This window comes from Photinus pyralis, unplaced genomic scaffold, assembly GCF_008802855.1.
Source record: "Photinus pyralis isolate 1611_PpyrPB1 unplaced genomic scaffold, Ppyr1.3 Ppyr1.4_LG1, whole genome shotgun sequence".
Classification (NCBI taxonomy): domain Eukaryota; kingdom Metazoa; phylum Arthropoda; class Insecta; order Coleoptera; family Lampyridae; genus Photinus; species Photinus pyralis.
This window is the reverse complement of record NW_022170249.1, coordinates 62387651-62402330: the sequence shown is the minus strand read 5'-3', so window position 1 is coordinate 62402330 and position 14680 is coordinate 62387651. Positions and strand designations below refer to the sequence as shown.

At 34.3% G+C, this 14680-nt stretch overlaps 1 protein-coding gene across 1 annotated transcript; it reads right to left on the bottom strand.

The window, feature by feature from the left end:
* Positions 1-3374: 3374 nt before the first annotated feature.
* Positions 3375-13467, bottom strand: LOC116178837 (dolichyl-diphosphooligosaccharide--protein glycosyltransferase subunit STT3B-like). Its single transcript, XM_031498466.1, has 10 exons — positions 13235-13467; positions 12961-13179; positions 6009-6451; positions 5792-5963; positions 5568-5746; positions 5309-5517; positions 4306-4577; positions 3996-4257; positions 3622-3945; positions 3375-3576 (listed from the first exon to the last, which is right to left on the bottom strand). The coding sequence occupies exons 1-10, from the start codon at positions 13372-13374 to the stop codon at positions 3496-3498; spliced, it is 2301 nt and encodes a 766-aa protein (XP_031354326.1). The 5' UTR covers positions 13375-13467; the 3' UTR covers positions 3375-3495.
* Between the last annotated feature and the right edge of the window lie 1213 nt (positions 13468-14680).

Genomic DNA, 14680 nt, shown 5'->3' with positions numbered 1-14680 from the left:
GCGCAGGAGTAAAATGATCTTATCCATCACGCTTGGGTAATGCCGTGCGATCCTGAGGCGAAAGCTTTGAAATTGACTAATATTTTTGAAAAAGCATACAGAAAAAACAGGGAAAACCCGAAATTAGTGTAAGGTGTGTTGCATACACTGCAAAGTAGCCCATTACCACAAATATACAGAGAGTTTTTTTAAATGCGAACATAGGAGTTTGCATGCAATGTAATTTCCCTATGTTCGATTAAAAAAAAACACATCAATCTCTGAGGTGTGCGCGGTTCACATTCCCAAATCGTGCAACTTGTGTGACTATGAATTGTGAACCAACCTTCAATTATTTGTAGGTCATGTGCACCGGTATTCTACTAATTTGATTTATTCAATAATTCAATACATAAATTAAGAAAATAAATAACGCAAACAATTACAATAAATGTTCGAAGTGTCCTCCTTGACATTCTAAGTAATAACCTAACCGATTTCGTAATTAAATTGGACGGCGGTATTTTTAAAAATGTGACAGCTGTCAATTGTATCTACTACTCATTTGAACTACTCAATAGATTGATGTGTTTTTTTTTAAAATCGAACATAGGGAAATTACATTGCATGTAAACTCCAATGTTCGCATTTTAAAAAAATTCACTGTATGTACATCATTGAACTGTATACTAACGTAACTGGAACGGTTGCGCTATAACAAATAAATGAGGCAAATAAATTTGTAGGCAACCCGCAGTAGTAAAGTATCTGTCTCTTTTTATCTTATTACTTTAAGCGATATTTATCTCTATCCTGAGTGAATATGCTTAATTGTAAAATCTTTTTGTATTTTAAATTGATAATTCATAAATAAACTATTCTATTGAATACTTTTGTATGTTCGCAAACATTTAGACCATTTAAAATTAAGTTTAAAGTTGTTTTTTTGATGCATATAAAAGTATGGGTTTATAATGTCTAAAATTTTCTCTTTTATCAGTATTTTAGTTGAAATTGTCCTACTTTGTAGGTGTATGATTTATAATTTACAAAAAAGATGAATTTTTTAAAATGCACTTTTATTTTAAATACACACATACATAATACCTATAGTTTATACATTTAACAATTATTAAATAAAATTAATTTATTCATTTTTTGCCGAACTGTTGCAGATTTTCCATGAAATTCTAAATTTTTTAATTTGGAATGGTGGTGCATTCTGCATTTCAAGAAGACATCCACTATTTTCCGTATGATCTGAATTTCATGGGAATCTTCAGCAAGAAACTCTTCTGTTACTGGATGCGTTGGCTTAAAGATGTGAATCTTTGCTGAAAAATTGTGAATTGCCGCGTTTGTTAATAAAAGTTTCAGATTGTAGGTTATTTTTTAAAACACCTCCTTGTTCGATTAGAAGGCGAAACTGCACTTAACAGCCACACAATGATGCACCATTTTCAAAAACAGGCACTACACAAAATATTAATAATTTAACAAGATGAACTCTGTTCTAATTGTCTCTATACACAGCAAACAAAACTCTGTGCTACTCAGAATAAAATAAAAAAGCGTCCTAACCCCCAAATTTGGGTATACTTTTGATGCCGGTAGAAATTTACAATCTACCTGTGCGAGTTGAAGAGATGGATATCCTTTAGTATAACGATATCTCTCTCTGGAGTGCCACTATGGGGATCTCGCTTATCTTAGAGATAGGAATTTGGTTAAATGAGGGCAAAGTTGCGAATTTTCGTGTTGAATATAATAATCTGAAAAGAAATTTAAAATACCTTCAATAGTTTTGAAAATATTGCAAAAAACGAAAATTTCTGATTTTGGTTTTAAATTTTTTCATAGTCGAACACTTTTTAATGCAGATTTCGAATACGGCATTCCGTTTTTAATAACGTTTAAGATGATGATTTTGACATTTTGAGACTAGGTCTTTTTTTCTCTTTACAACGATCACACAAGGTGGTTCAGCATCACATTTTTCCTAAAATTACAATTTTCATTTTCTGCGGAGAGTGCTTTGGAAAAACAAATTGTTCTTTTCTTATGAACAAAAGGTTGACTTATTTCAAGTAGTTTCACTTTACGTGTGTGCTAGAAAATATTTTTTTTTCACTACTAGCGTCTGATGACATGATTATTAATCTTTTTTCCACTTGTAAAGTAGGCTTTCTCGGCATTTGTTCAAAGTGGTTAATAATTTTTTATTATTAACTAGTAGTCAATAATGAGAACTGTCACGTTGTCACTTTTAGAAAACACAACCCGAAATTTCGCTCAATGAACGTTTAGACAAGTTCTCTAAAACGAATAATTGCCACCATTCGCAATTTCCAGAGAAATTACATACCTAAAATTATCACATTTGAAAAAATTCGAACGAAATTACTCTTTGAAAAATCTCAATGACAGAACAAAATACGGCCTGTTTGACTTGTACTTCCACGTACTTGATTGACATGTTAAATTAAGAAACAAACAATTCTGTCCAACCGTTAACTCTATTATCAATATAATATGTTAATTTAGAGGATTTCAAGTGCTAGTAGTGAAAAAAATAGTATATATACCACGGTAGAGAAGTCTATTATTGCCCTCGCACCTTACACCCCTCGGCGCAAGCGCCTCGAGATGTAATCTTGGTGCTCAGGCAATAATAGTGGACTTCTCTACCTTGATATATAATGTACTATTATTCTTATGTATTCTGAACTATAATTTTCTTGCAAAACGAAGATTCAATTCTATTCAGATGAAAATCGAATTTTCTCAACACAACTAGTTCATTGCCAATACTGCAACCAGACAGTTGGATCAAAGTGTCAAACTTTTATTCACAATAAAAGAACCACGAAAAGAACGTTTTATTTTTCCAAAGCACTCTTCCCAAAATTAAAAATGTTAGGCATGGAACCAATTGTTTCATTTGAATCAAATGTCAAACAGTGTCATCTTAGTGTTCAAATTAATTTGTTTTTGATGAGGGTTCATGATGATCTTATTTTGTACAAAAAAATCATCTACAAGGAGGAATCAACCTTTTGTCTAGGTTTGAACTGAATCGACGGAATCTGGGCTCACAAAAATCTCCATCTTGTAATGGGAGTGGAATACCAAGTTCAATTCAGCATTGATCTCTTACAGAAATTATCACCAAATTTGAAGTTCAGTTTTCATTTTGGCTTGGAGTTTTATATCCAAGGTGAAACTAAATAAAAGTACCAAGTACAGCTACCATATCCGATCTTTATTTCTAACAGTATATCAATACTGGAGCTGGATGTGTTTCCAATGTATGTTATAAATGTTGATGGAATTTTGCCAAAACATTGCAATCACATTATCTTATGCGACATTATGCTTTGACAAAAACTAATTGAAATAGTGTAATGATTTGTATTAAAGTTTAACAAATTTTATTACAAACACAACAACTTAAATACATACGGCAAATTGTAAAAACAGTATTTAAATATAATTATTGGTCAACCTGTCTTTTCACTATGACTGTTTTGTAGCAAGTTTCTTCCCTTTTATTACTACAGGTTTATTTTTTAATGTCCCCTTTCTGCGTTTAGTGTTCTGTAATGAAGGTGTTATTATTAGTTACAGAATTATACCACTTACCTTTTTTGATACAAAATTTTGTGTCTTCACTATTCTCTTAGAGAATGGTATTTTAGGTCGATTAAATTCATCAGGTTTCTTCACTCTGTATATTCGTACCAGCCAGTGCTCTGTTGTATAGGCTTCTTCCAAGTAAGTCAAGTTAATGTCTTTATTGCCAATTACGGCACCTCTAGTCCTGTCATATCCTCCAGGATTGCGATAGTCAAGTCTGACTTCTCCAAAACGATAGTAACTTAATTTATACATTAAACAGTTTAGTAATGTCGGTGAACCTTCTGCGTCAACCCGAAATTCTCCGTGTTCAGTGAAGTAGTCGGCTTCCTACGTAGATCAATGAGACATCTGGTATCACTCACTAAAGAGCAACTTACTCGTATATCTTTCGGATGTTCGCCTTCCGCAATTCTAACCATCCACAAGAACTTATTTATGTCATCACCTGAATAACCGATGACACCACCAAATATCACAAGAACGTAATCTACACCTAACGAAGTCATAATTTCGTAAGCTGCACTTTCGTTCGACGACATTGCCTTTCCAACCAACGCAATGTGACTATTGTTCCAAGTATTATTATCGACTAGCGTTGTGCGATTAGCCATTCCCGCAATTTGATAACCATAATCCCACCTTAAAAATGCAATTTGAAACTCCTAAACTTGGAAAAGAGACGCTTACCAGCTCATTACTGTTGCATCGTCCGCCGTATTCTGAGATAACCAATAGTAGGCCTCGCGAAAATCATCTAAAATCTGTCTGGAACCGTCGTTTCCGTATGAAGCTAACACAATACTTGGACTAGAATACGCGTTACTTGTTACCCACGTGCAATGAACGGCAAATAGCATGAGCAACAATAACATCACTATTATTATAATGCTTCGTAAGTTAGCACCAATTCCATCAGATTCCTTCACTTGCTCGTGTTTCATTTTTGGAACACGGCCGGCCTAAAAATGGGACAGTTAATTCATTTCGGTCAAGCCAGTATAAATGAATTGGTATATGGTATTGTGGCAATTTCGTGCAGTGCATTTTTAAGCCATCACTCGGGGCCATCTATACACTGAATAACCAATGAGCAGATGTTGAGTTGAATTTTGAGCTACTGTGCATCAGCCCTCATCGGTTGAAAACTAATTTGTAAGATTATTTTGGTTTGGGAAAATCAAGGGTGCCATCGAAGTTTTCAAAAAACGTTTTTTGCATGCCAGTAAAATGCTCTTTGGGGATGAGGTACACAAGGTGTTAAGAAAAGTTGTTCAGAATGAAAAACTGGGAAATGTGCAAAAATTCAGTCTTAGGCCTACTACGATTTTTTTGGTGTTTTTATTTTTTAACTGGATTTTTTGAGGAAATGAAAAATGAAAACAAAAGTTTTTTAAAAATTTGTAGGCACCCTGGATTTTTTGAATTAAAATTATGTCACAAATTAGTTTCCAACCAGAGCTGATCCCCAGAAGCTAAAAATTCAATTCGAACATTTTTTATATTTACATGACACGACCAAACAATCAGGGGCCATACTCATATCTATGAATAAGAAATATGTGAATTTACTTGGTGGCGATACAGTTAATTGTGACAATCGCAAAAATCAGGTGGGGTGAAAATAAGGCAACCTATACAAACAAGGCTACTACAACACCACTTGGATGATGTAAAATAGAATATTCCAAACCTTATCATACAGTCTTCGATTGCTGCTAACAGTCTGCTCATCATCAACGTCACTTTCACTTGATCGAGGCGTGTCTTCTTCGCGAAGGAACAGGTCAAACAGTACGGAAAACGCAATGCCGCTCAACATGCAAACGACCGGAGTAAGTGTCAACATTAATCGTACCATTACACCGGCAAAATATACTGCACTAAGTGCATACAAAACAACTAAAATCATTTTTTCTAATGGTAAACGATTAGAACTATACCAATCTTACCAAAGACTCTCTCATCGTTGATGTTCTTTATGCAGTACCACAGTCCTGCCGGGAATGTAGTGATCAGAACATGTAAGTCGAAAAAGAACGAAAACCAAGTTGTAGGTTGATGTTCGGAAACCGAAGCGATGATGGGTATGTGAATTTTGGCATATGCCGTATCCCATAAAGAGTAAAATCTGCACAAAGTTATTATAAACCAATAAATTACATAAGAAGCTTACCTTCCACTCCAAGGTGCAACGTATCCGGCATAGGTGAGTACCACAACTGTCAGAAACACGACGCCTGCAGAAATTGAAGCACCCACTATGAATAACGATTTAAATTCTGCTTTAGACAAGACACTCTGTAGGTACTTTAAAACAGCCACCGCAATGATCAATGCAAAAACACCTGAAAATTACCAAATAATTCGAGTCTCAATTTTGCTGCACTTACCCGATGCCGCCATATGCTCACTAGTCCGTATCGGCTGAAAGCCGACAAACGGTATTTGCATCGAAAACAAGAGACCCAAAATGTAAAAAGTCGTATAACTTGTGAACAGCCTGTTGGAATATCGTCCCATTAGCAACAGGACAAAGACGTGAAGAGGTATCAAGTTGATAATGAACACATATCCACCCCACGCAGATACCATGTAGAAGTATGACAGGGCGGTCATACATGACCAAAATATTGATCCGGTTTTTACAGACTTTACCCATAAGTAATACGTAAATTGTAGTGCAAATATTGCGATTCCTTCATTGTCGTAACTACCTGCCACTGAACGACTGATATATCCAGGCACAATAGCGATGAAACATGCTGCAAATAGTCCTGCTCCCGCCGACCACAGTTCTTTGGTAAGTAAATAAGTGGAGATAGCAGTCAAACCGCTGTAAGAAAAGTTATCATTATAAATTGTATACAAAGATATTTTACTTTAAATCGTGACGTACTGAGTTATAAAATGATTCAAACACTTAATTATATCTATCTATCTATTCTTTCTATCTATTTTTAACCTTACTGTTTTGTTGTTGTAACAAAAACTGTTACGCCTATGCAACCGCCTCTTTTCCCAATAAAAATGGAAATGGAATGCTTGTGAATAGTGACTGTCTAACTATTTTACTTACGTAAAATGTAGTGATGTAGTCAACAAACATTTTTGAAGCGCCATTTCTAAGATTTGATCCAAAGTTAGTATTTTTTAAATGCAACACCATCTATTTTAACGTCAATTTTTTGCATTCTATTTCCTGATTACATTGATGTAATCACAACCTACATTTTTTATATGCCTAATTATACACTGTGTCCAAGGATGTCTATCTAGAGCATCTCTTAAATCAAAGAAGATACGACGATGGTCAAATTAGAGAAACTAGTTTTATCCTTCATGGTACTCTAATGAAAGGTCTCAACGAAAGGAATTAATTTCTACCAACCATAGCCCTCCACCTCAACCTCTTATCGTGAACGGGTATATTCCCTTATACCTCAAGAACGGATTGTCAAAAGAGGGTACTCACAAAGGGCGATTGAGTCGTCAGCAAGAAATATATCCATTGGTGATGTTAAAACAAAAGCTATTTCGGTTAAAAAAAATGCGCTTTATCTGCACGAGAGTTGTGCACAATTTATACTTGTTTTCTGATGCTATTTGAAGAGACAAAAAAATACAAAACACTTTCTCATTGCCACTTTTTCAGTTCTATAAGATAGCGTTGAGAAACGTTGAATACAACATTTCGTTTTGGAGAAATCATCAACTTTATTTTTTTATATGGCCCATAAAAAACACGCTGTATTGAGTAGAATTTTTTATTACTAATACAATGATATACGACATACCCGCAATTCACGTTTAAAGGTTTTGTCGAGGGCTACCACATTCCCTTTGTCAATACCCGCTTCCGACGTCCCGTTCACGCGCAATTCGCATTTTGGTAGATTTCGCTAAAAGCCCTCCACAAAATGGTACTCCATTTTGGGACACTTCTCATATCTCGGAGCTTCTATTGACAACATGTGTAAGAGAGACTGCGATTCGAGATTTAAAAACTTTAAACCGCGGGACAAAATTCGCAGCTGAAGATACCTTTTGGGCGCCCGAAGTCAACTGCCCCTCGACGACGTGCGCCTTGCACAAGGTGGTTAATTTCGCCCTACGAAAACAAGTTAAAAGTAATCGTAAGCGATTTACATAAAGCGCATTTCCACTTGCATTCATTTCCCATTTGTAAGATGCAACTTTTGTTAAAATCGTAAACATCCGGCCACAAATATGAAAGATCGCGTTGCACATGAGCAATCGATTTTTGACATGCTATTTCAATTTCAGTTTATAAGAAGAATTTCATTTCAATGCTTTTCTAAATAAGAAAGTTGGAACTGCGCATGCGCAAACCTAAATTTTGAAACTAATGTTAGATTTTCCTTTGTTCCAAGCGCCAAAGTATCAAATTTCACTTAAATGCTTCCATAGATAAAAAAAGTTGGCACTGCGCATGGGCAAAATAAAATTTTTAAACTGGCGCTAGATTTTCCTTTATTCCAAGCAGCTATGTATCCAATTTCATTTAAATGCTTCCATAAATAAAAAAGTTGACACTGCGCATGCGCAAAACCAAATTTTGAAACTGGCGTTAGATTTTCCTTTATTCCAAGTGCCTATGTATCACAATTCATTTAAATTCTTCCATAAATAAAAAAGTTGGCACTGTACATGCGCAAAAACAAATTTTGAAACTGGAATTTGATTTTCCTTTAAAGCGCCTATGTATCAAATTTCATTTAAATTCTTCCATAAATAAAAAAAAGTTGGCACTGCGCATGGGCAAAATAAAATTTTTAAACTGGCGCTAGATTTTCCTTTATTCCAAGCAGCTATGTATCCAATTTCATTTAAATGCTTCCATAAATAAAAAAGTTGACACTGCGCATGCGCAAAACCAAATTTTGAAACTGGCGTTAGATTTTCCTTTATTCCAAGTGCCTATGTATCAAATTTCATTCAAATACTTTTATAAGAAAAAAAGTTTGCAATTCGGTTTATAAATGGTCGAGATGCGAAAAGGGCACTGTGAATTTTGAATCGATTCGACTCAACTTTTGGCATTGCGTATTATATGGCTAAGGCTATGCCCATATTGAATTTCATGCAATTCAGTTCATAACTAACGGAGATGCAAAAGCGATCGGTCATTTCTAAACAAAATTATCGTTCACACGGACAGATAGAGAAACAGACAGGCAAAGGAACAGACGGACAGACCAACAGACAGACGACAGACAACAATACAAAATTATAAATGATCTCTAGGATGGTTAATAAACGGCAAAAGTGTAAAATTATGGAACATGTAAAAAACGGTTTGTTGGTTTTTTTACAATAACTTTTTTAGCCATAAACGCAGAAAAAATTCCTTCCTTGGTGCAAGCCTTGACACCATAACGAATCAAATAGCGAAAAAAGTAGAACAATAGCTCTTAAGATAAAGAACTAGTAGCGTCGCAAAACGAGCGGACGGACAAAGTGGCCACAATAGTGCATTTTTTTATTTTTGTGGAAATGCGCTAAAAAACAAAATTCTGCCACTCAGAAGTTGTGCGCCTTTACAAGATCTTTCCAACGACATCATTTTGAAATCAAAACTGTAGAAGAACATAGGAAAACACTAAAAAATCACCATGTTCGTATAACACGCTCAGGGATGGCGCCCAGATGTCGCCGACCCCACATCATGTAGCCCCGTACCTAGAGCTGTTAATTACAGAATCCCAGTAGGTGCACATACACTCAACTTTCTATAAGTGTCTTCTACACGCCCTCATTTGCTGCCACCCAACCAGCTGACCGAAGTGAGATTAAAAGCTACCTTTTTACAAATAAATTTGCAAAAAAGCGTTAAAAAGTAGCATGTTAAATTTTAATATGACTACAATTCACAATTCAAAAAGGACATGGCAGGATGCTCCACCACTTGGAATCGTACAATTGCAAAAATGCCCTAAAGAGGTAAAAACTGCCTGTTATAGATAATTTTACGTAGAATCCAGTGGTGAAGTCAAGTAAGATTTTGGGCGACCTTTTCTGTGATTTGAACCAAAGTTGGTATTTTTTAAATGCAATAGGTACTTAATTATAATATTATAATATTTTAACGTCTATTTTTTGCATTCTTTTTCCTGATTACAACACAACCTATAATTTTTTATATACCTAATTATATATTATTTAATATTATTCAAATTTTTGAAATGACGTCACTTGTCAGCCATTTTTATTGATTGGTATCGACTACTTTAGTTATCATGGATACAAAAAACAACACAAAATCTCCATGAATCCATGACCTACTATTTAAAAACTTAAAACAATGTTTTCATTTTTAGTTCATGCCCAAAATTTAAAAAATATACGTTGTGATACATCAATGTAACCAAGAAAAAGAATGCAAAAAATTGACGTTACTTACCTGTTACTTATTAAAGACGAAAATTCAACTCTATCACCACTGTTTAAATACTTTATAGGCAATAGGTACTACTGTTGTCATTGTCAGATATTAATGTTAATCCGAGTAAAGGGCAGCACTTAGATAATGACAAAGCTGTATTTAGTGATACAGAGTGTCCACTATTTTTTTCAAATAGAACTACCACTATTTTATTTCGCTATTCGATTGTCCTTTGTGTTCCCTTCAATTTTTATAAGGGGTGTTCTGTGTTTAAACCCCGTAGTTTTTAGGTTATTTCATAATTTTCAAAAAAATATCAATACTTTTCACAGAAGTACCTACCCATTAATTGCCCACAAATAAACAAGTGTCTTAATTATTTACTGCAAGTGTACTTACTCCCTATTTCGCAGTAAAATAAGGCCAATTAAAAAAACTAGTTCATCTTTTTTGAAATCCACGTCTTAATTAGTCTTATTATATATAGGGAATTATTATATAGGGAATACACTTGCAGTAAATAATTAATTTGTTACACTAGTTTACTTGTGGGCAAATAACGGGTAGGTACTTTTGTGAAAAATATTGAATAACCTAAAAACTACAAGGTTTAGACACAGTAAGTACTTCCCTTATAAAAATTGAAGAGAACACAAAAATGACTATCGTATAGCGAAATAAAATAGTGGTAGTTCCATTTGAAAAAGAATACACTTTGAAATTTGAAAGTTTTATCTTTTCAACACCCTGTATCACTAAATCCAACCTTCTCATTATCTAAGTGTTGTCCTTTACTCGGATTAACATTATTGTTCAAATCTATTTCTTAACTTCAAAAAACAAGGTCGCTACGATTCATAGAAGTGAGGTTTGCTTATGGAGAATTATTCAGAAAAAAATTAAAAAGATGGCCTAAATTGACAAAAAATCAAAAAGTAAATACCTTTAATGTAGAGGTTAACAAATAACATCGAAACAACTAAAATTATACAAGGTGTTCTCTTTAAAAAAATCAGTTATTTCTTTACACTGCAAAAATGAGACGCCCTAGACGGTCAAAAATAATTTCTATAGATGTGCAGTTGACATTGCAACAAAAGATTATTTATATTTTTTACCGACCCACGTACTGTTGTAGGACTATGTAGATATATTAGATTAGTAAATTAGCCTATATTCTGCTCCTGATAAAGATACAAAATACCATGTGATTTTAATGTGTGAATGATGCGCAATCACATATGGCCATGACTTATTGCAATCTGGTATGGTCTCAAACAGAATTACCCATTCCACACCACAGCACACTTTAAACGTTCTTGACATGAGCCTCTTTATTTACTTTAGATGTCAGTAGCATATGGATTATTGAAATCTAACTAAGTAGAATGCAAAAAACAATGCCTAAACTATGACAAATATCAATGGAATTTTGGAAAAACACATAATTTGTATCTTTTCATAATAATAAAAAAACCTTGGCATAATATCGAACAATAATGATATGTAACTGTTGCCCTTGGCAAAACACTGCCAATGTCAGTGGATTATAGTTTATTGCTTTGCTATAAAAATGTGATTGTGACCAATGTGGAAATACAACAATCATAAATAGGTGTCATTGTTTGAAAATCAAACAAATTGGGATTTGTTTTATTTAATTTCAGATTATAATTGACGACAATTGAAAACCAATTTCTGTGCAATCTTAAATGAATCGTCGTGCCGCCTAGTTTTTGTTGCCCAGTAGTTGCCCCAGTATGGCATACCGATGCTGGGTGCCACCTAGTGAAAGATATTTCAAGTATGCTCTACAGTGAAGTTGAAACATGCAGTCCAAGGGATAATCACTCACAACAAGCCTGTCCACGAATTTATTACACTCTGTAAAAAATGAAACACTGAGCTTAGATCACAGCTGGAATATCATTTGAATTGCGTGGTAACTAATTGAAAGTTGAAATGTTGTTTTACAAATTTTCAAAAAGTAATTTTGGATTCGATACTTTCTAGTTAAAAATCCCCAGACACCAAATTCGTCGAGATCAGATTTTTTTGCAATTTTATTTAGGACTTTAAGTCTTGTGGTAAGAAAAAAATGTTTACAAAATCCAAAAGATCATACTCAGAAACCTAGAAAAAGCCATTGGTTCCATTCATCTATGTATGTATTATGGTTGCTAAGAAAAAAATTGAATAAAAAATACAAGAAAAAATACCCATTCAAATTACACAGTGCAGCACATGTTTTGCAAATCGTAAACGATAACAATAAATCGAAGTGGGCTAACAAGATAAAATTTTGAATTTTCACTTTTTAAAAAAAATAAACCATAAAAGAAACAAATGATTGAACTTTGATGACCTTTAATCCATTAATTGTAAATTGAACGGATTCTTCCTTGGAACAAGAGGAACTTATACATCACATTTCAAGTGCCTCTAAGACCTTCTGTTATGACAGATAGGTAAGGCTAAAAAGGACCTATTGGGTCCTTAATAAATGAAGTGGGCTGTTTTATTAAACCTTAACAAAGACTGTCAAGTTACAGATTTATAATTACCAAAACTAACCAAAATGTAAAACGTATTCAGAGACGCTCGCAAAGACGTATACGAAGGCATTTTACCTTCAAAGCTAATTTTTGTAAGATCCATTAAATTCAGATAAGTAAGCCTAAAATATAAAAAAAATGATAAATGTCCTTTGTGCTTAGGATGATAGTATTAAGCAAATAATGGGAAAGATGTGTGAAATGCTATCATTGGTTCCCTTGCTTATCAAGTACACGTATATAACTAATTTACTAATCTGTATCCAACCACTTACAGGTAAACATAGTACCTACCATCAATAAGAAGGAAGAATATGTTTGACCAATTAAAAATATAATTTTGAGATCCACACTGTAAATGTATTTGCACCTGCACTTACTTACCTAAATATTGGTGCTAGGAACACACATACATCACGTATGTGTACATCGATATTTAATAAATGCAAAACATAATGAATGCTGCCCGATGTAATCATTAAACCGGGATAGACGGTACCTCCGACGATCCTCCCCAAAGGATACCATGCTCTTTCATCAAACCAGTTCAAGAATTGGTAAAAACCATTCTCGACCATGTAGGCGGTGGCCCTATAGTTAAACCTGACGGCGAAAAATTTGGTGAAGAATTTGTAGGTGAAAATTTTAAGCCACTTACCATGGATCAAATTCATGAATGATACTTTCAAATCTAATAACCGCAAATAAACGAGATGAGAAACCGGCGACCCACGCTAATAAAAGTACCGTGAAAATTATTAAACTACTTAGTCCTGTTTTGCTATTTATTTTCAACATCGTGAGTTTTGCCTACCGGCTTGACGATACTTCACCTATACGGTACACATGACACGCGTACATTTGTAACTCGTCAGTCGTCTGCTTATCTATAAAAAGGCAGTGTTGCCAAATTTAGCGGTAAACAAAAATTTCATTCAATTTCCCATTGTATTTGGTTGTTCGGCGTTATTACTCGATAATTTAATTAGACTTTCAAACGTAATCACTTTCATGAATATACTAAGTACACAATTAACAAGTCATGATTACATATACAGAGCGTGCCGAAAACGATGTTATGATTCGCAGCATTTCGAACAATGGTAAACGGTTATGTACTACCATTATACCATACAATGGTAGGTACTACCTTGTACATTATCGAATTCATAACTGTAAAGTAATAAAAAGCTAAGTAAAGATGTATCGCATTATGCTCTCATTCTTTTTATTACGATTGTTACCGAAATTTGACATGTAGAAATACGCATGTAAATTACATGTAAAAATTTTACCGTCTAAAGGTATTGTACGCTTCCTATGAAGCCTCTGACGCGTGTGGTGACGCGGTGCGGCCAACGCAATGCACCGCCTCAATAGAAGCATGTGCTAACCTGGTATATGCGGCGGCCGTCTCCAGTTACATGTGTAAAGTCACACCGCGTCAGACGCTTCATAAGAACGTACCTTTACGCATGCAACTGGAGACGCCGCCGCATGCAGGTTAGAACATGTTTCCATTGCTTTCTATTGAAGGTACGTTTCCTATAGCGTCTGACACGGTGTGGCTTTTACAAATGCAACTGGAGACGGCCGCCACATGCAGGTTGGAACATGCTTCCATTGCTTTCTATTGAGGCAGTGCATTGCGTCAGCCTCATCTGCGTAAGACGCTTCATAGGAAACGTACCTTAAAACGAGTTTAACATCATAACAATAAATTTATGTCAATTAATTCTATATTAACTTTACGTAAGAAATAGGTCTTTCGTCACTAAGTATATAAAGAATAAAAAAAGGACTTTTACATTCCACAAATGTATAAGATATTGGCATTACCTACTTTTTTTTATCAATCTTTTAATCGTTAAATAAAGAATAAAAACATTGTTTAAGCATATAAAAAATCAATATTAATAGGCCAGAATATTGACTTACTTATTTTTGGGGGTGGGGGGTGTGTGAAGCCACTTACTGTGATAATTATAGTTCCAATTTTGTTTTGTTTGCCAAAAAGACTAAAAAATAATACATTTTGTGCTTTCTAAACAGCGCATATCAAATCCTTTCTTAAATTTAGAAAAAATAATTAAAACTTTGTTGT